The sequence below is a fragment of the Excalfactoria chinensis genome, chromosome 18 (genome assembly GCF_039878825.1).
Source record: "Excalfactoria chinensis isolate bCotChi1 chromosome 18, bCotChi1.hap2, whole genome shotgun sequence".
NCBI lineage: Eukaryota > Metazoa > Chordata > Aves > Galliformes > Phasianidae > Excalfactoria > Excalfactoria chinensis.
Genome location: NC_092842.1, coordinates 5,206,187 through 5,226,626, shown reverse-complemented (window position 1 = coordinate 5,226,626; position 20,440 = coordinate 5,206,187). Strand labels below are relative to the sequence as shown.

At 46.4% G+C, this 20,440-nt stretch overlaps 1 protein-coding gene and 1 long non-coding RNA gene across 4 annotated transcripts in view; one reads left to right on the top strand and one right to left on the bottom strand.

The window, feature by feature from the left end:
• The window catches only part of CFAP77 (cilia and flagella associated protein 77), a 51,604-nt gene that overhangs the window by 8,903 nt on the left and 22,261 nt on the right, over positions 1-20,440 (bottom strand). Inside the window, exons 1-4 of one of the 2 annotated variants that reach the window (XM_072352922.1) lie at positions 12,657-12,714; positions 11,957-12,056; positions 11,315-11,543; positions 575-677 (exon numbers count right to left, since the gene is read on the bottom strand). In XM_072352922.1, the coding sequence (XP_072209023.1) occupies positions 575-677; positions 11,315-11,543; positions 11,957-12,056; positions 12,657-12,665 (441 nt within the window). In that variant the 5' untranslated portion in view covers positions 12,666-12,714. Of the gene's footprint in view, positions 1-574; positions 678-11,314; positions 11,544-11,956; positions 12,057-12,656; positions 12,715-20,440 lie in introns of those variants that run through there. The other variant, XM_072352921.1, reaches the window with a different exon arrangement.
• The window catches only part of LOC140260501 (uncharacterized), a 31,490-nt gene that overhangs the window by 1,520 nt on the left and 9,530 nt on the right, over positions 1-20,440 (top strand). For both annotated transcript variants that reach the window (XR_011905554.1, XR_011905555.1), the window contains exon 2: positions 18,241-18,339. This is a non-coding gene — a long non-coding RNA (uncharacterized lncRNA). The remainder of the gene's footprint in view (positions 1-18,240; positions 18,340-20,440) is intronic.

The following is a 20,440-nucleotide window of genomic DNA, read 5'->3' as shown; positions in this document are numbered from 1 at the left end:
AGGGCTTGTGGCATGAGGATGGCATTCAATACCAATGAGAATTTGAAACCGGATTCTTTGTTACAGTGGAGCTTTTTGGTACTGTGGTGATGTGAAAAGAATTAGAGCTTCCATTTCAGTTTAACAGGAGTTTAGGTGGGCACCCCGTGACTAGAGACATGTTGCTGTAAGCAGGTGCTTAATGATAGCCAGAGAGATGTCTTTGCCTAAGCCTTTAGCAACGCCTTGACCAAAGTACCACAGCTTTGAGCTTGCTCAGTTTCCAATAAGCTGATACACTTTCCATTGTGAGAAATACTTTTAAAAAGCCTCCCTTCTGTCCAGATCACTTCCATGTGCACACATCTGCTGTTCGCTCCCACAGCATCAACCTGCAGACATGCTTTGGTTGGAGCCGGGCCCATCCTGGCTTGGGGGGAGATGATCTGTACGAGGCTTTGTCTTCTAGTAGGCAGGGAGAATGGTTTCCCAGATGAAGTCCCTCCCTGTGATTGGGATAAGCCCATCTGTTGTGGGTGGGACAGTGGTAGGTTGTGTCTGGTAGCAAACAGCAGTGTTGTGGGAGTGTTATTACCTTTTTCTTCTCCAGCCGGAGTGCTGCAGTCCGTGCTCTCTGATGCTCCATCCACAGATCCTTGTATTTGTGTTGGAGGAGGTCAAACATGGGAGTGGAAGGCCTGGAAGACATTCAAAAGATGACTGTATAATCTCCAGGGTTAACACCTTTCTACCTCCTTGTGCTGATTCCTTACTTTAATCCTAGAACATATGACCAAGTGGTGGCACAGCTGTAGCCTGGACTTATTGAGGCTTGTTCCTGCCAGATGAGGATCCTTTAATCAGAAACTGCAGGAGGTAGAACTGGCAGTGGCAGCAGTGGAGCAGCAGGGTTCTTACCTTGAGGACAGCATATTGCTTATTGCTGGTTGTAGTGCTATTCTTCTCCCCCAGAAGTAAACAGAAAAACCCAAGGGAGGAGGTGATGGAGGATGTCTAGCCTGGATTTTATCAGTCCTTATCCTTGCACATCTGGTTGGGGAGGGACTTTTCCATCTCAGCAGCAGCCATTGAATCTGTGGAGCCATCAGGTCTACTCACACTTGTAGCTGCGGTGCCTTCAGCTGCTGCTCCTGTAACACAAGGCAGTGCCTCCCCCACCTGACCAGGCCAACTACAAGACATCAGTGAGTCGGGCAGAGAATCCGAGAAATGCAAAATGCCATCGATGTGCAGTGGAAACATCTCAAATTCCCTTGAACTTCTGATAGAGCTCAGAGCTTTGCAAGGGTACTCCACTGTAGCTTAGGGATGCTGGCAAAGGGGGGACTCCATTACAGCAGAAATTAAAAATGACTTGTGTCTTCAGAGTAACTTCTGCTGTAATTAAAGGAGTCCCCATTGCCACCCATGTGCTGTCTACATGCTTCAGAACAGCCTAATCTGTGTTTGTGTTTTCTAATGATACTGAATGGGCAATCCAGCAACACACATCCCAGGGGGCGTTCATATCAGAAGGGCATCCTGCTGCAGCCCTCCTGCTGCACAGATCACACGCTGCAGGGCTTTTCAAGGCTCTGCTTTCAAGTCAGCCCTGCTGCTCCAGACTGCTGTCTGGTGAGCCACTGTGCCAAAGGGGACACCTACATTTGTCCCTCTCATTCCTGTTTTCCTTTCCTCCCAATTTGGCATTTCACACTGATCAGAGCTGGGCAAAAGTATCTAAAAAGGATTAACAGATAAGGCAAAACTGAGGTTGGATGTCTCATTGCATGGTGTAAATGTTGGTAGTTAAGGCACAAGCCTGTGGTGAGCCCTGCTCCCAGGCTGGCTTCCTTGGCCTGACCCTTGGCTCTCCAAGGCAGGAGATGACCTGAAGTGCAGAAACAGCAGGGAGGGATGCAGGAAAACATGGAGCCTTTTGGAGGTGTGTTTGATTATTGATTTTTGTGATAGCTGTGTGCTTTCACATCTCTATGGAGGTGACTTTACCATCTCTGGTGGACCAGCCAGTTGGTGACTGATTAGTCCACAGCTGGTTTGTACGTAAATGCCTGAAAGGACACATTTGGGTTGATGCTCTTCAGAAACTCTTCCCTGCCGTGTGATTAATCGCATTTAAGTCCTGATCCAGCAAAGTATAGAATCATGCCTGGAATAATGCATGCACGAACTGCCTCTTTGAAATTAGTAGGAATGACTTGTGTCCTATTTAAATGTGTGCGTTCTGGTGGGATATAGGATGTGACCCCTCCTCTGCCTTTTCTTACTGAGGGAGCAAGGAAGAGAAGGGGATACTGGGTAGCACAATTCCTCAACTAAAGCTGCAGGAGGAATTTCAGGGAGGAAGTTGTTTCTTTGTAGGTCAAACGCTGATCCCATTGGGGTGGATGGGGAGTTGTGGCCTTGCTACCAGTGCCACTTGGCAGTGTGATGGTACATCCTCTTTGCAGCTGGCCCATAGGAACACATGCCCTCCCCTCAGCTTGCTTGGGAGCTGCTGATGCGTCCTGTCACCCAGCCCAGATGTCACCCTCTGAACTGGGAGGCTTTTGCTGTTACTGTCTGTGGATGCTGTGGGGAGGGGGGGGGGGGGGGGAAAGCATCTGCTGAAAGCATGCATTGTGGATTAAAACCTGTCTCACTCCCAGCACCTCAGATCTCCTTGTTTTGGCACAAGCACCCTGCCACGGAAAGGAGAAGGGGGAGAAGTTCTGATGGGATGTAACAAATTATTTATAATTGTGGAGGAAGGAAAAAAAAATAATCAGCTGCCTCCTTTCATAGTCACATAGTTGGAGCCACTTCTAACGTTGACATTTCCTAAATATTTTAAAATTTATCTATGCACATTTTTCAAAACTATTATCCCTGAAACAATTCAAGTCTCTTTAATAGACTTTGTCTCTAATTTACTTTCAAGAGTGAGGGTGCAGACCTATTTTCAACTGAAGTGACAAGTGCCTGCTTACTTGGTTACACAATGTGGGGCGTTAGCCTGCCAGATATCTCTTGGAAAAGGAGCTGCAGCCTCCTAATAGGCTATTTTACTGCAAAAACAATGTTAAAAAGTATAATAAAGTATTAACAATATTAAAATAAAACAGTGTAGGCCTTAAATGAGCTACAAACTAGTTAAATCTATTCTATTCAATGTGAGCCTTCAGTGCTTTGCAGCTGATACCTCAGAGCTGGGATTTATCTAAAATGAAGGCACCAGGGACATGCAAGGGAAATGGTAATTATAATTTGCAAACATTAGGCTGACACTTTTTTTGTGTACGTGTGTATAAATTGTGACAGCTGTGATTTGTGCAGCGTGCCAAATAGTGTTCCATCGAGCTGGGAGGGAGCCCCTTTCTGGCAGGCCATCCTCAGAGCAGCAGCTCATTAAAACTTTGCAGAAGGAGAAGTTGCTGAAAACAGGAAGGCGTCAGAACCATCTGAGGGACTTTTGGTACACGCTCGTTGAAAGGTGTTTGAGAAGAGAGCCTTGGGTCTGACAAACTGGAATTTTAGTACGCCTCTCCGTTCACAGTGGGGCAAAATAATTGGTCATCAGTGACTACTAATTTGGTTTAGTAGCCAGAGGCGTTTTTTTTCTTCCCAGAAAATCAATGACAGCGCCGAGGTCTGTTCAACGTGATTCAGCTCAAGATGGGTCCTCATTTAGCTCTTGATGCTGCTTCCACTGGAGACAGCTATTTTGTTAAAATGAAATTAAAATCTATCTATAATACTCGGCTCTGAGAGCAGCACCTGTCAATGCCACGCTGCTCTTGAGGCTTCAAGGTTGTCAGTCTCCCCTCAAACTTATTTTCAAAGGTTTATACATCAGCGGGGAAAAAAGGTACCTGGCGAAAGTGGGTACAAAGGGCTTTGCTCTGGGAGGGTTTTCACGCTGGCTTAAAGGATGCAATCAGTTGGATTGTGGAGTTGTAAAAGGGTAAGAACTTGACTTGCGATCGCTTTGTTCTTGCATTACTCAACAACAAAAGGCCTTGCAAATATATTGGAACAAACTTCAGCCCTTGGGTTTCCTGGGAGGCTCCAGCCAGTGCAGCAGTGGTGTTCTTGCTGATGGTCAAGGTGTGCTGGGAGTGCTGCTCCCAGGAGCTGGGTGTGTGTGTGCCCCAGACTCAACGGCAGCTTAACAGCACTGAGCTGTAGCAATGTAGTGTGGGTGTTCCTACAACAGAGAAATTGTGCCATTGATGGTTTTTGTTTCTCTCAAAGCCACGTTGCGTGTCCACCAAGCCATTCTGAAACTGCTTCTTGAACTGTCAGTGGGGTTTGCATGATAAAGATCTCTCTCTGGGGGTCCTTGGTGCATAGAGGAAACAGTATGGAGGCATCACTTTCGTATCTGTTCCCCTTGGATCTCATATGGAAGGTTTTGTCCTGAGGTGGTTTTGTCTGTGGTGTTTCTCTCCCTGTTCTGTGGCTGGGGCTCAGACAGCAAATCTGTCTCCCAGCAGCTCAGATCAGTCCCTTGCTGGGAACCAGTTTGGTCCCAGTGTCTTTCTGGAGCTCCTCAGCGCATCCAGCACAGATTATCTTCAGCGAATAAAGCGCAGGCTGGAATCTGTGATTCAGCTCCAGGCCTTGGTGTTCCGCCAGTGCGCGCAGCTCTGAGACATGAGTACTCAGCTCCCTGTGCCCTGAAAGGGATTTACAGTACAGGAAAACTCTGATTACAGTTCCCTTGTACTGCTATATTGTCTCCCTTCCTCCCTTGTTACTGATGGGCTGGAGCTAGCAATCTATCTACCATTAATTTGTCTCTGTGTAGCCCAGCAGGAATCTGGGGCATGATTACAGCTCTGGCCCTTCTGTGAGCACCAGCACGGCCCCGCATCCCCTTGCAAACTGCCTGGTTCTGCCTCGCCTTAATTGTTCCCCTTTGGCCAGTGGACCTGTCTGCTCTAACAAGGGCAACGAGGAGGGCCGAGGTAATTGAAGCACTTAGCCACACTCCCCAGCATTGCCTCCTGCAGCTAATTAGGAAAGAGGGCCGCTGGGCTCTTTGTTATTTCTTTTAATTGTTTGTGGGTTTTGCATAGCAGTGAATGGCAGAAGAGGGGTGCGTGGTTAGGGCTGAATTCTTGACTTTGAAATTTGTATAAAAGGTCACTTACAATTTGTTAACGCTTTCACGAAAGTGAATTCAATTAGCAGCTCCAGAAGTCCCAGCACACACATGCACGAGTGTTTGCAAGAAGAGGGAGGGATGGAGAAACAAGCAGAGCACGAATGCAATGGCTCTTCATTTTCCTAGGAAGCTCATGGACTACACAGGGAAGTTATAGGCCCCTTACAGCTTTATGCTCTTCTAAATAGGTCCTGGCAATAAACCCATGGAGAGGCCCAAAAGATCATTTTTAAATGATCTCCACTTGTCCTCGCTTTCCATTAACCACTGAAGAAAATAACAAGAGAAAAATTGGTAGAAAACACTTGGGGACCAATTTTTTTTGCAGTCTTTGCACTGGTAAAACTCACGTTGAAATAGTGGGTCTCTCACCCGTATAGCAGCAGCAGGATCCATGCATTGAAGCACTGATTACTCTGAATTTCAGAACCTTCTTTATAATCCTTGTAATTTGGACGAACACCAATATAAATTATCTCACTGTGGGCAGCCAATAAGGCAGTGGCTTCTTCCAAGTGTCAGAGGATCCGTTATTTTGCTCAGAGGGCTCGTACGTACCGAACAGTAAAAAGAATAAAATCCATTGTAAACATGCACTTTAAAAGATTTATCAGATACTCATAGCTGTACTTAAGAGCACACATGGTTACAAGAACACCAATTTGCTTTACTACTCCCTCTCAGGCCAAGAGTGAGATGTATACTTGTAACAGTCCTGAATGTGCACAAGGAAATGTGTGTCTTGAAGCAGAGATACCAAACCAGCTCTGACCTGTTAAATAACCAGCTTCACAAGGTTCATTTGTGCGCTAGCACTGATTTTGGGGGTTGGGGATGCCCCATGGCTGACTTAGTTGAAGGTTATTTAGATCCATCTGCAGTAAATTTCTCTTTCCTGACTTGAAATTCTGTGCTGTTCTCTAATACACCCAGGTAGGATCTGGCTATGGAGCAGAGCTGTTCCAACAGACACAGGCCACCCTGATGGGTGTTCCATTTGGAAGGAAATGATTCCCCCTTAAAATCACCTAAAATCCATAATGTTGAGTGAAACAAATTGAAGAACCAGGTCTTCCCATTGACCTCCTGTTTACACTCAAACCTCTTTGGTGAGGTGGGAAGGTCTCTGCAGGGGAAAGAAGCCCAGAGGGGCAATGAGTAGTTTTAGTTTGTAGAAGTTCTTTTGGTAAAAGCCAGCTCTATTGATAGGGAGAAACTCATGGACCTGTACAGGAGTTAAAGCTACTTTTCTACTCAGCATAATGCGCTTGGTAATAAGGGATGGAAATCTTTGCTGTTCTTTTTTCCTAGTTCCCTTATGCCCAACCCAACCCTGACTGCTTCCCTCCTCACCCAAAAGCCTGAATTAGTTCAGAAGTTATTCACTGCAGCTGCAGGATGACCAACATCTGCATGGTGCACTCAGGGTCACTGCAGGCCTACGTGCAGCAGTGGGCACACAGCAGAGCAATCCAGGCAATAGCAAAAGCACGCACAGCAACGTGAGCACATCCCAGCCTGGGAGGTGTCCAACACAAGGAAATGACTCTTGAAATAGAAATTTTTTTTATCTTAGCAACGTGAGAATGGTGGCAGATGCACAAAGTGTCTTTTGCAGTGGAGCTGGGTAGGGAATGCAATTATCTGAATTGATGGGAGGCCTATTTTATTTTATTTTTTTAACTTGGTTGCATTTTTTGGTCTCTTCAGCCTGACAGCACTTCCAGTCAGTCTCTATGTAATAGTTTCATATTTTTTCTTTGTCAGTGCTCAGATGTATTTTTTTTCCTCCATAAAACTTTGGTTTGCCCCAATCTTGGGGGTAGGGGGGAGTCTCTGTGGCTTTACGTGTTATTTGTTCTGCTTCCAGTGATTGCAGACCAAGGGTTGCTGTAATATTCATCTTCCTTGCCTGCCCAGCTCTTCCTGATGGGCTCTTTCCAGGAGGAAGCTGGATAGCTAAGCTTTTCTTTCTGCCTGCAGGGTTATACATTAATGACCTGAAATGCACTTTAAGTGTTTCAAAAACATAAATTTGCTAATGCGTTTTGTGTGCCAAAGAGATGCTGGGAATATTGAAGCAGCATTTGGGGGCAGCTTTCTAAACTTTGCTCTGGCTGCGTGCAAACAGCATGGGCACTTTGGGAGGACAGGCCACTTAAAAAGCACAGGTATGAGCACTGAAACCTCTCTTCTTGGGAAAGGTGAATGATAAGGACAGAGCAGCCAGGTATGCCAGGAAGCTGCAGGAGTACCCAGTGTAACAGCTGAGCTGCTAAAGGCCACTGAGACAATTGTCAGCAGAGCATCACGCCACTGCAAGTGATACAAAGGAAAGAGGAGGTGCTGGGTAACTGATGCCTTTGGCTAGTTACGTCAATTAGTAGAGGAAAGGCTGCAGTGAAGAAATGCTTTAGAGGGGTGAGTTTGCTGCAGAAACACGGTGAAAGCAGCTGGTGAAGAATAAAGACTGGTTGTAGAGAATGGGAGGCGGAATGGTAGGAGGAGATGAAGTTAGAATGAAAATGGGATGTGAAATTTGGGAAAGGGGATGGCTGAAGTGAAGGTGGGCAGTAGGGGGGACCCTGCAGGAGATGTGGGGATGACAGAGTGCCAGGGAAATCCTGCCAGCACACCCAAGGTCAGCCCAACCTACAGGCCAACTGCCAAGTAGATGGCAGCATGGCTCAGGCAGGGTTATGGCCATGCAGGGTTTGAAGGAAGTACAGGTGTAGGATGGCAGAGAATGGCATGTTTGCACGGTTCTTGTGTGCAGGAATGTGTGTGGGGATTGGAAGGCAGAATGAGTAAACTTGCTCTAGGAAAAGAGAAGCCTTTCTCTGAAAGCAGCCCTGGAAATGCTAGACTGTATTCATGCTCAGAATGCACTTGGCACTGCTGGAATGTGTCCCTGGCTCCTGGGGATAAAGCTGGTGCTTGGGATGCCAACTGTGTGCTGGGATGTTTTTGCCTTCAAACTCCTTGTGTGACCTTGTGCAAATCAATATAATTTGAAATCTTGCTATAGACAGCATCCATATCCTTGTGCTGGCTTATGGTTCCAATAATGATAATTTAATACACACTAATTTCAATGCGCAGTAAATTTCAATCAGAAAAGTTTGGGAGGCTAAATATTTATCTGGATATTCACTGTGGGTTTCTAAGTGCTGTATTGACACCAGTGAGGATCCTGCAGGTCTTCAAAGTCCCTTTGTGTCTTTTGGATCTCCAGTACCATCAGGGCTCAGCCCACACAGCACCTTGCATCCTCCCTTTTGTGGAACACTACATGAAGAGGCTGGGGGTTGAGCAACACAGCTGCTATTAGCACAGCGTGTGAGGTTATTTTAAATGGAAGGAGGGAAGACTTGAGTCCAGAACAGAAATCCTGTGCTGCAAATGTCTTATAGCTACGCAACATGCCATGCACAAAGAGCCTGCACTGATAGGATGGGCTCATTTCCTGGAGGTCAGGTATTGCTATGGGCATTTTCCTTGAAAGAAAACCTGTAGATGTTTTTGCAGCTGGGATGCAGGCTGAGGCAGGTGGAGCTGAATGCATTTGCACTGCAGCATGGCTGTTACTCCAGTGCTTGCACCCAGTGGGCATGCACTCTTGCAAATCGTGGCTTGCACAAGGCAGCTCTTGTAAAGATCAGAAGCTGGAGTGTGAATCAGAGGAGCCTGGCTGGAGGTTGCCCCGTGGGGTGGGCTGGGACCCCACTGCATCCTCGTTACTGCTGACCTTGGCATGAGTGCTGCCTGCTGATGGATCAGCTATGGAGCTGGACAAGCCCCTGGGGAACTGCTGCATTATCTATTATCGTCCCATCAGTGCCTCCCCTGACCCCTCCCAGCTCCGAATGCCACAGGCATCAGGGAGGGAATAAATCTTTGTCTGATACCGAGAGAGAGAGGGAGCCAGAGCAGGAAAAAGGAGAGATGAAAAATGTCCTTTTTATGACTCTCACAACAAAGCTGCCACATGATTCGTAGCAAACATTTCTCTGGGAAGAGGGAGGGAGAGAATGGGGGGAATCAGCAAAAAAGCAGAGCTGCTTTTCTCCCCTGGAAGGTGCCCACAGGGAATTAATAGAGAGAGGGCATGGGTGACCTTTGAAGGTAAATATCCTGTGAAAGGAAGCGGGCCCCAGAGCCTCAGAAAGCTCTCACCGATGCCTGTGAGGTGCCTGCTGAGATGCTCCATGCAGCACGCATCCACCAGAATGGAAAGCAGAAAGTGATCTGTGCTAGAGGGAGCAGCAGGGCCGGGGTGTGATTAATAAGGCACTAATAGCAACCCCAGCATTTATCTCAGCTTGTTTCCATTTGGGATGATCCAGGAGGGCTTGTACTCGTGAGCCTGGGGACAGCTCCTGACCTTGGTGTCTTTGGGACACTCGGGTACCTTCAGCAGCGCTCGCTCCTCGGCTGCACCATCTGTGCTGTGCCTTGGGCAGGGGGGCATCACACACTGTTCTCAATGGGAAAACTTCAGAGATCTTTATCCAAGCGGATGTTATTAAAGGCAGGCAAGTGCTTGTTGACATGGAAAGGGGCTGCATGCTGCTGATGTCTACCTTTTTGCCCCCAGACAAGCGTGTACCTTAACAGCAAGTATATTCCCAATTGGCAATGAGAAGAAACAGAATTACACGGGGCTTGGAGTCTGAAAGCAGGAGGATGCTGGCAGGCAATTGAATTTTAGCAGGGAGGGTCTTGGTGAAACAGATCTGTGGTGACTGGGACAGTCCCAGCTGGGATTGCTTACCCACACGAGTGTCTTTAACTCGTCGGTTGTGAAAAGGGAGTTAAATTCCCCACTTTTACCCAACTGGCTGTAACAACTCCTTGGTGATCCTGGTAATTTGATTTTGTCTATAACGCGCTTTTAAAGTAAGGGGATAAATACAATCAGTCTGCATAAAAGGTAGCTATTAAGGAGCAGACAAGTTGCACAATAATAACTTTAAATTAAAAGCCCTTTCTTGCTACTTCCGCGGTCGTGGGGTCTGCAGATTTTCCTTAAAACTTTTGGAACGTGCCTAGACTTCTTACAGGCAGCCATTTAACCTCCGTTTATGAAGAAATAAAGCAAAATTGATGTTGATTTGGTCTACATTGGGGGATACTTTTGCAACATAAAAGCCCTTTTGCCTGCAATTTGCAGAGCAGCCCTGTCACATTGGTGAGGGCTGATACTGATAAAGATAAAGCTTTATAGCTGGGGCATTTGCAGCTAACAGCAAGCTAATGCTGCATTTTCATTTTGATGCAATTAATGTTAATGTCTGCTACGAAAATTGTCATTAAATACCATTTTAAAATCCATTCAATTTGCATATGCAAAGCCCATTTACTATCATGTAAAATACACAGTGCAGTTCATCATGTCTTTTCTCTAGAATTTGTTGCTGTTATTTGGCTGGTAGTGATTATTACCCAGCTCTTAAAATGAAACCTAATGTCTAGTCCAGACCTGCACAGAGCAAGAGAAGTCTGTGCTGTAGCAGCATTGGGGCTGCTTTGGAGACCTTTTTGGAGGTCTTAGTATTTGTTTGCATTGGAATTGATCTGGCTTTTCCAGTGCACCCTGTGTCCTCTAGCCCCTTTGTGCTGCTGTAGAGGACAGGTGCCTTTTTCCCCTACAGAACCCCTATTCACAACTGCTTATGAGCAACCAGCACAGTGGATAATCAGGAATTGGAGTTAGAGGGACTTTTCCAATGGGTCACTTTTTCCACTTCTAAATGCAGGGTGGTGAACTCATTCTTAATTGCATGAGAGTATTGCAACTGGTGTGAGCAGGTAAAAAAGCTGCTGCTCTGCCTCAGCGTCACCTGCTGCCCAAGGAAGCCATTATCCTGGCTTACAGCTCCCTGCTCCTTTAAGTCAAAGAATTGGCATAGAACATATATTTGAAGGAGTTCCAAGCTCTTAATACCAGAGGTGAACTGGGGATGTGCTGTGGCATGCAGACCAGATTTAGGCTGGTGATTGTGGAGGATTAGAAGCAGGTGGCAAGGCCTGCAAGTAACGCTGTGACTCCATAGCAGCATGTCTGATCTTGGGTCACTTCTCTCTTGGGAACTGTGCTGGCTGAGATGTGGGAGTGTTGCAAATGTGAGGGTAGGAAGGGATAATATTGTTCTTCCTCCTTACCGTGCTGGGGTGCCATAGGTCATGTCTGCAGGAACATGAGGAGGAGATCTCCTAAAGCGACTGTATTCGTCATCTTTGCGCCGAATGTCCTTCTCCTTGTAGTACAAATTAAACTCCCGGGCTGTGGTATAACCAGCCTTCAGAGCTCCACGGTTCATGGTGATGAAGTCTCGGGGCATACTCCGAGTTAAACTTGTCCTAGGCTTTATCGTGTTCCAGTGGCCTATTGCTGGAAAGGAAAGGAAATGTGAGGCCAAGAGAAAAAGGTGATGGTAACTTTTATTTGGGGACATAGAATGGTACAAGGTTTGTGCGCCGTGCATGAGGGCCTCAGCAAGTCTGATTTCATGGGGTAATCCTTGAGAGCATAGAGAAGGAGACCCCTTGAGTTACAAAGCAGCCATATATATGTAGCACTCTTGCAGCTGCCGTACCTTTCTCTGCTTGGGGTCTGTGAGATCCTATAGACGTTTCCAAGATGATAGGGAAGATTTACCAATCACCGAGAAATTTGGGTAATATTAGTGGAAGTAGGTGAATGTTTTTTTTTCAGCCCCAGTTTTGCGAGAAGTAATGAGGAGCACTGGGAGGGAGAGTCCCTGTTAGCATTAGGACTTGTATATTTTAGTGGCATTGCCATACCTTCAGGGACTCCTCCATCTGTCCTTTCGATGTACAGCCCGTATGCAAAATCCAAGCCTGGCAGGGTATAGCAGTTTCTCAGAGGCTTTCCCAGTTCTGCCTGTGAAAGGATGAGGTTAAAGAATAAAGACCTTGTTTGATGATCTACACCCTCTGAAAATAAGATCATGCATAGAATGTGGCTGTGAGTGCCTGCAATGGCTCTGACAGCTCTTGGCATTGGATGGATCCCACTGTCCGGACCCAGAAGCAAAGGAGAATTCATAACTGTGAGGCTTCCTCAGGGCTGGAGCCTGCGGGATACCGAACTTGGTACAAGTTCACAACTGAGTGTTATCAGGTGATCCAGCCATGCTAGAGATAGGGACCTTGACAATGTATATGGTTTTAATCTAATTGTTTGACTAATTTCTCCTTGGGCTATGGTGCCTAGCCATAGTGTCTGCAGGTGTAAATTTTCAGCAGCTGACCTTAAAATGCCTTTAATGTATTTCACTTCCAAGTTGTTTGCCCTCCAAAAACTCCCCCAAATATAATCACACTGCCACTCCTGCCTGGGAATAATCAAGACGCGAGGCATGTCGTGGTGGGATAAGGGGGATGAAGGAGGGGGAGCAGAGCCTGGGGTTTATAGCACAGAAAAGAAGAGAAGTTGAGCTCAGTAATCTCATTTCTATTTAGTTTCAAAATGAACTCTTACCCAGCCCATGTGTATCCCAGCCTGGTGTTGTCTGTGGGATTAACTGACCTCCCTTCACCCTTTTGTCCCGGCCCTCCCATCTCCATGGTGAAGTCACTGCAGGATGTGTGTGTCTTGAAACCTTATTGCTGCTTGAAAGAGAGGCCATGGAGGAGGGAAGGGTGAGAGCTGGCAGCCGGGGTGGTGTGTGTGTTCCTGATGGGTAGAGGGAGCAGAGCGAAGCATTCCGTTCCCTGCAGCCCTGAGGCACAAAGTGGGTGCCTTGGGATGGGTTATTTTCCATGTGAAGCCTGTTGAGGAACCTGGGGTTGTAGGTGTCGGCAAATAGCAATGTTGAAATACTGCTCTGTGGCTGAGATCTCTGTGCATGCAAAGCCATATACCAGGACTTCAGGTACAGCAGGGCATTGGCTTCCCAGGTCTGGGAGCGAAGTCCTACACCTTGGGGCCATTAAATCCACCCACTCATGGAACTGATGTGATATCCCTGTGATTCCCAGCAGCACAAGCTCACCAGAAAATAAATTTTCTGGACTTACTAAGATCCTTTGGTAAACTCCATCAGTCTCCTTGCCCTGCGTGAGGCTATGGACCCTTTGGTGCAAGCAGACACGAGCAGTAAGCTTCTTGAAAGCAACAAACTCAGCTACCTGCTTAAACCTGTGCATAACATGGCTGCTTTCTCCCTGCTGCCTCCCGTAGAACTCTGGCAGAGGAAGGGACCGTTCCTTGCAGTTGTGTGCAGCAATGGCAGCAAGAGGGTTTTTAGCACTGCTGCCATTGAAATATCGCACGGCGATGCTAAACCATATGTGCACGCTGGGTGTGAGTTAGGGAGCTCACGCAAAACACATAAACTGGTGCCAGGAATGATAAAGGAGCTTTCAGAGTTGATCTATTTCTCTGGTATTTACAGGCATTTGTACGGCAGCTATTTTTAGGTGAGTTGTCACTGATCTAGCAGGGAAATTGAACAGCGTTCTTCAGATGCATGAGGGAAGGCTTTACCCTGGGCTCACATTCTGATCCTGGGTCAGCTAAGTGAGGCCAAGAATCTGCTGCTGGGGTGAAGGTGTGGCAAGTGGGAGGAAATAGCTGAGAAGCTGCAGGGAAGAAGAGGCAAAGTGGCTTCCAGGTCTTTGAATACACAGCTCCATAGATGGAAGAAATTCCCTTTTGCAGAGCGAAATGTTAACACAGTCGGGCATTTCCTTTACCTCAAAATGAGTGTGTGCTGGTTTTGTTTGTGATCAGGTGGCATCTTACAGCCGCTTGGCACTGAATAAATAAAGTTGAAGGTGCTGGATAATTAATTAAAGAGAAAAAAAAATAAAAAAGTCTGGTCCAGTATGTTGAACATGGAGAGAATCTGCAGCTCTGAAGAAAAGCAATGGGCTCGGAGGACTATGGCTGCATGCCAAAGGATCTTACCCACAAAAGCAAAGACGGGGAAGGATGTAGCAGGGATGAATCCTGCTGAGTGTAATCAAAGATTAGCCTTTCTCATTCATAAATTAGCAAAACGCTGTTGCGACCTCGTGGGTTGGTTTCGTTTGCTTGTCCTCAGGCAATGTAGGTGTGCGGTGCCATGAGCTGTGGTGGGAGAGAGCCAAAGTTGGTGCAGAAGGTCCTTTTTTCCTCCCCAGCTCCAGCCCTGCTTCTCGTGTTTGGGTTTAGACTGTCACAAAGCTGCTTGGCTGGAATACAGATCTGTCTGACAGCTGTGCCCATCAGCAGACAACTTCATTAAACCTCATTAAGATGTCATTTCTCTGCCTTATTTCCCACCTCTTGGCTCTAATTAAAACCGTCTCTCTCTGCATCCCAGGCAGTCCTAATTTTCTCTGGGTACCTTCTGCAAGTTTTCTCCCTTTACGACCTCAGTGAGGAAAATCAGGCATCTTAAATACTGTTTATCTAGCCTATTTGGAAACACAACTCTGGGCTTTTTCCTGAAGCACCCCCAGTGCATCCTGCAGAGAATGCCTCTTTCCAGGGCTGCAAGAAATGTGTGCTGAGGCTTTGCTTTCTAAAACTCTCGGTAAGGACTCAGCTAATGCATCCCTTCCTCCTGAGCAAGGTGATTCTAATCTTTAAACCAGGGGTGTGTTCTGTGCTTGGAGGATGCTGCTCCAAGCAGTGCAGTGCTGGAGCTGTGTGGTCAGTGGGATGCCCTGGTTGGCTGCAAATGTGGTGCTGGGAGTACTGAGCTCCATAGCCCTTCCTAGGTAGGTTCCTCATCATGCAGCCCTGTATTTGGGTTTGAGTGTCTGATGGTGCTGGAAAATGTTTGCTGCGGAGGAAAAGCTGGGCTTGATCACAGGTCTGTGTGTGTAAGAGGCGGGTGAGCTGCAAAAGAAAAGCAAAGTAAATGAACTTGCAGGCTTACAGGTTTTGCTGTAAATCTCATCTGTGTTCCATCCCCTGGCATTTATGATCCATCAACACACATTGCATTAATTTGCTAAAGATGGCTGGGATAGAGAGGGGTGAGGCACCTGCCTGTGTGCAGAAGGGTACAATGAGAGATGGAGGCCTTGGTTTTTAATCCATGCATCTCCTGCAGCCCTTTGGGAGGGGATGCTGGGCAGATCCGCAGATCCCCTTTTCTGCTCAGCAGGGCTGCCCCATCCCCTCCCCATCAGCTCCGTCCTGCCGATAGATGCCTGCAAACCCGCTGCATTTTCAACCCGGCAGGCCCTTCTTCCTTCCCTACCTTCTGTTCCACTTTTCATTACACCCCCTTGTACAGTAAAGCCTCCCGTCACGCTGCCATTACTATTATTATTGCAGATTTACTGCACTTGCAGAGTGAAGTGATGGCAGTGACAAGGCCCAGCATTTTTCCCTCCTTCCCCCCGCGACAGCTTGAAATCAAGCCCTTCATTTGCATTTACATGATCTTGCTGTGCAGCTTATGAGATCGGGAGATTTATTTGCTACTTAGCTTGATGTTTGATTACACTCTAAGAAGGCAGTGAGCTACAAAGTGCAGGGATACATCAGAACTGAGCTACTGAAAGCCTCTGGGGGACAGTAACTCAACATCAGGTTTAGGTAGATGAGAAAGGGAATGTTCAGTGTTTTGAGAAAGGCAAATTTGATCAGCTTTTTGCTTGTTGTTTTTTTTAAAGGTGAAAAACTTATTTTCCATCTCTCACAAAAATGGGTGAGAAAACAAGAATAGCATTAAAATGCATGTTAAAATCTGGATGTGTTGATGCAGAAGAAGTCCAAGCAGGGCTGGTGGCTGCTGGGCTGCGTGCCGCTAACTGCTTCTAACTTCCCCTCCCAGGAAGATTATTATGAATAAGTTGGCACTTATCTTTGAAGCTCCTCATAAACATTAAAGGTCAAAGACGGAGGAAGTTTTTCTTGATGAAGGGCCACAAAATTTGGCCCTGATTGATTAAACTTCAGGATGTGCCACCAAGTGATAATCCCGCTGTAACAGCTGGGGAAACTGAGGCAGGGAATGAATGTGTCTGTGACTAAGGGCCAAGGGAGAGGAGGTTGGATAGGGTGAAATGAGGAGTGTGGCTGTGTTCAGACTGAGAGATCACAACGCTGGTGTTCCCTGCAGTGGGGTGAGAGCCTTCCAGATTATGGGGAGATAACTGGGCAAGCAACTTTCATGGAGTCTGGCAGGACAGTGCTTGGGGGTCTGATGTGCAGCTGGACTCCTGGCACTACAAATCTTCTAGAAAGGGCAGGGATGCTGCTAACCCAGCTATACATGCAGCCTACACTGATGTGCTCCTGACTGATCCACCTCAGGCCTGAATTTTGGATCACTGCTCCCCTCTGGAAGCAATGTTTTGCATGAGGCCGGCTGCAGGAGGTTGTGTGGACAGAGGGACACAGGTGTCCCCTCATTGGGTCAGACACAGTGGCACTCATGGGCTGCAGGGAGCACTTCTACCCTGGGGGCTTTAACCACACAAGCCCAGCTTGCCCCCTCCCCTCTGTTCTACACTCAAGGGCAGGATCTGCTGCAGCAGGGTGGAATTGCTGATAACCAAAGATCCCCAGTACAGAATCCTACATGTGTAGAAAGGTACCTCTGTCTAGTACTGCAGCTTTGCTTGCAAACTTTGTACATATGCTATTACAATTAATCATTTAGAACTTAAGAAAGAGTATACCCCATTACATAAAAGACTCCAGCGATGATCTTTATCCAACTTGTAAAATGGGCAGACTCGATGCGACTGAATAATTTTCCTCTCATCTGCACAAAATCATGAATGCAAGTCATACTTGGAGCCTGAAGTGAACACTGTGAGACCAGCCTATAATTACCAAAATAGAAAAAAAGAACAGCGTTTTCTAATGAATGACAAGCCACTAGGTGGAAATCTAATTTGGTCTAATTAAGCAGCCTTTGTGAGGATTTGTCTTTAGATGAAAAGAGGGAGCCAAAGAGATCTAAATGCAAATGAACTCCGTCGTTTTGGTCTTAAAGGGCCAGGCAGATATGAAAGTATTTGTGTACGTAAGACTTTCATTTGTCTTCATGGGCTCATTCACCTTCCAAGTTTCCCTTGAAAGATATTTTGTGCCCCCATGTTCCTGGGCTCTGGATACTGGTTGCTGTTTATTAAGTTAAAACACAATGTGCTGTTTGAAGGATGATTTTTTAACTGTAGGGCACTGCAAATATTAAATCTCGATTTCTCCACAACAGGGCCGCGTCTTTCAGCTGTTTGCAAATGGTTTTGGACAAAAACATTCTTTGCTGGGGAACCAGATGTAAGATCTGCTGCTTTTGCTGCAAGGCTCTGCATAACTCAGGGGGCACCTGCAGGACCCTGAGCTCTTCCTCAGAGTCTTTGTGTCAGTATGAATCAGTCCAGCGCTGATAAATCACTGCCACCTCACCACACTGTGCTGCTTCTGCCAACAGTCCCAATGCTGGGACCTGGCAGCCCGGGTATGGCCCAAAGGCTGAGACTCACAGGGGGGTTGACTGTAATTGAGATGCAAATATTGGAAACCATCTTCTCCCACTCTGTTAAATCTACTCCTGACTTAAAGACAAATTTGTGTCTGCGTAAGGTTTCGTGCCAGTTCTGAAGGTCAAAGAAGCATCCATGTTTCTGGAGTGGGTTTTAAGCCATGACGAAGCAGTGCAGAGCTGTAGGCAGGAGTGAGATGTGATTTGGGATAAATGAAGATGGGTGCAGCTCATGGCTGCTGCTAACCTGCACCTCATCCCCAGAGCTACAGCCACCCCATGCAGGACAGATATGATCATGGATGGGGAAGTGGCAGAGGCATTTGGGGCAGGGAAGGTTCGGCCCCACTGGGAACTCTGATACCAAATTCAGCCGGGGAATGCTGTTGATCAGCTCCTGTTGGCTTCAGAGGGAGCACTGAGGTTTATCTGAGAGCATGATTTGGGTTAGTTGATGGCTGAGAGAACATTCTATAAATGTTAAAGAGATGGGATGGAATGTTAAATGGAAAAAAAAAAGTTCCCTTAGAGCAGTTACGACCTTTTCTCTGTGCTTCATCCTAAGTAATATCTCTTCTACAAGCCACCCCATCTGTTGTGCTGAGAAAAATCCCTTTATGTTCTCAGGGCCAGATGTTGTTTGAGTTTATGTCCGGCACAACTCAACACAGTGAAGCTGCTATTTACACCATGTAACTTGCTGGTGGTTCCTTCAGCTCCATACAGGTACTTTTAATTTCCTCCTCCTGAATTTCTTTGGGTCCCTATAGAAAATGTGAGGTAAAAAGCTGCCAGCACGGCATCCATATACTCACAATGACATTTAAGGAGTTGAATGCAAATGAGAATGTGGCTCTGTGTGTTTTTGAGCATGGCCAAATTCACAATACAGCAAAATAGTTTCTTGGTGGCATAGATCTGATTTTAGGACCAAATTCAATCCCTCACTGCAAATGAGATGCTGGCTGCCCTCAGAGCTACCTGTCATCTTGCAGCACAATTTGCCTGAAGTCAGTACAGCTGAGGTTCCTCCCAGGACAAGACATTCAATATCTCAGACTAGCAGACAAGTTGTTAACTTTGGGCAAGCTTTTGGTTTAAGAAATCTCTGCTTTCACTCAAGGAGAAGCTCTAATCTCTGATCACAGATGCAGGAACTTTCCACCTTTAGTCACTTCACGTACAGAATAATCTCCATTTTCATTAGAGAATAGATAAAAAGTTTTTGCTGCTTAAAAAGAAAGATGCTGTTTCTTTAATGTAATAAAACCTCAGCAGGACAGAATGTCTTTACTAGGCTATCCCCCACTATTCCCATAAGAAATCAAATATAATCCTATTTAAGAAGCTTTAAATAATTTTGAGCTTTCATATTGACTTATTAAAATGCAGCTTAAAAAACGCCTTCCTTGCAATCCCTTTACAAGGGTCAGGGATATAAAATTTGAAGAAATATGATTAGTAGATCAGTTGGAAAGATATATGCAGCAGCTTCCCATTCTACTCCTTAAAGGTGCCCATTTAGGAGAAAAGGTGATTCTCTGACATAGTGTCACCATCTCCCTGCAGGGCTGAGACCTTTACTTCAGGCTGTACCTCCTGCCCCCACACCCAAAGCATTTAATGGCTTTTTCTTAGACATGAAGAGCCCTTGCAGTGAGGATTGAAGAGTTTGTGTCCTCATAGCGCAGCAAAATAGAAGCTGTTCAGGCTCAAGGTGCAGAGGAAACCAGTTGTGCTTTTGGCCATCCATTGGTTGCTGTCGAAGACCGAACGATGGTAGGAGAGGCAAATATGTCATGGAGGAAAGGGACACTGCAGAGCTATTGTGTGCATGAGCTCACATTGGCCCACATTGCTTTCCTTTTACTGCCTGGAAATTGTTAGGGAGGAAGAGCTCCTGTAACCTTTTGGATTTTGGAGTGGGATGAGTCCCTTTTCTAAATACAAAGTGCTCACATCCAGCCCTGTTGACTTGGGAAGAACTAGAGCTGTAACCAAGAATGCAATGCTAGAAAAATTAGCTGAAAGGCTCTAAGCAGAGAAAATTGAGTCAGTTACATGTCCTGAGCTTCAGCTCTGCAGTCCTCCTGGGATTAGCAGGGTTGTACGGATGTAAATGATGAGACAATTTGACCCCCGCTCTTGAAGTATATTAAATACAATGAAGATCCAAATTGTGCTGTCAGTTAGACAGAACTCCTATTAAGCGCAGAGGGGCTTGTGCTACTGCAAAAATCTGCCCAAGTCATTTGCTCTGTCCTACAGCAAAATGTATTCAACATGCTGAAATTAAACTGCAAAACCTAGTGAGCAAAATCACACCCTGCCCATTACACTTACAGCCAGTTACTGTGAAATCCTAATGTGTCAGGTTCTTTCTCTGGGAAATAAGGTAGCTAATAACTTTACTCCTGCCTAAGGCTGGACTTTGGTCAAGGCTGTCAAGGCTTCTATGATTTTCATGTGTTTCTGAAAAAATACCCATGATTTTGACACGCTGGGACTTGTGTGAGCAAGCAGGGAGCTGTAATAGCTGAACTTCCCCAGAGCTGTAGCGCTCAACCTTGGGCTCTCTGCAAGATGAACACCAAAGCGGCCTGAGCCCACGAGTGCCTCAATGTCTTCAGCTCCCAATGAAGTCAATGGCAGTCAAGCGTGATTGACTGCTGGTAGGATCCTGCCCTGAGTTTTCTCTTGTGGCAGAAAAAGCTGCAGTGACACCAAAGGCGAGACCAACAAATGCTGGTGAGAGCCTGAGTCCCCCAAGGAGTTGTCAGGGCAGGAAAAATCTCGAGACTTCCTAATTTTCTACACTTATGACAAT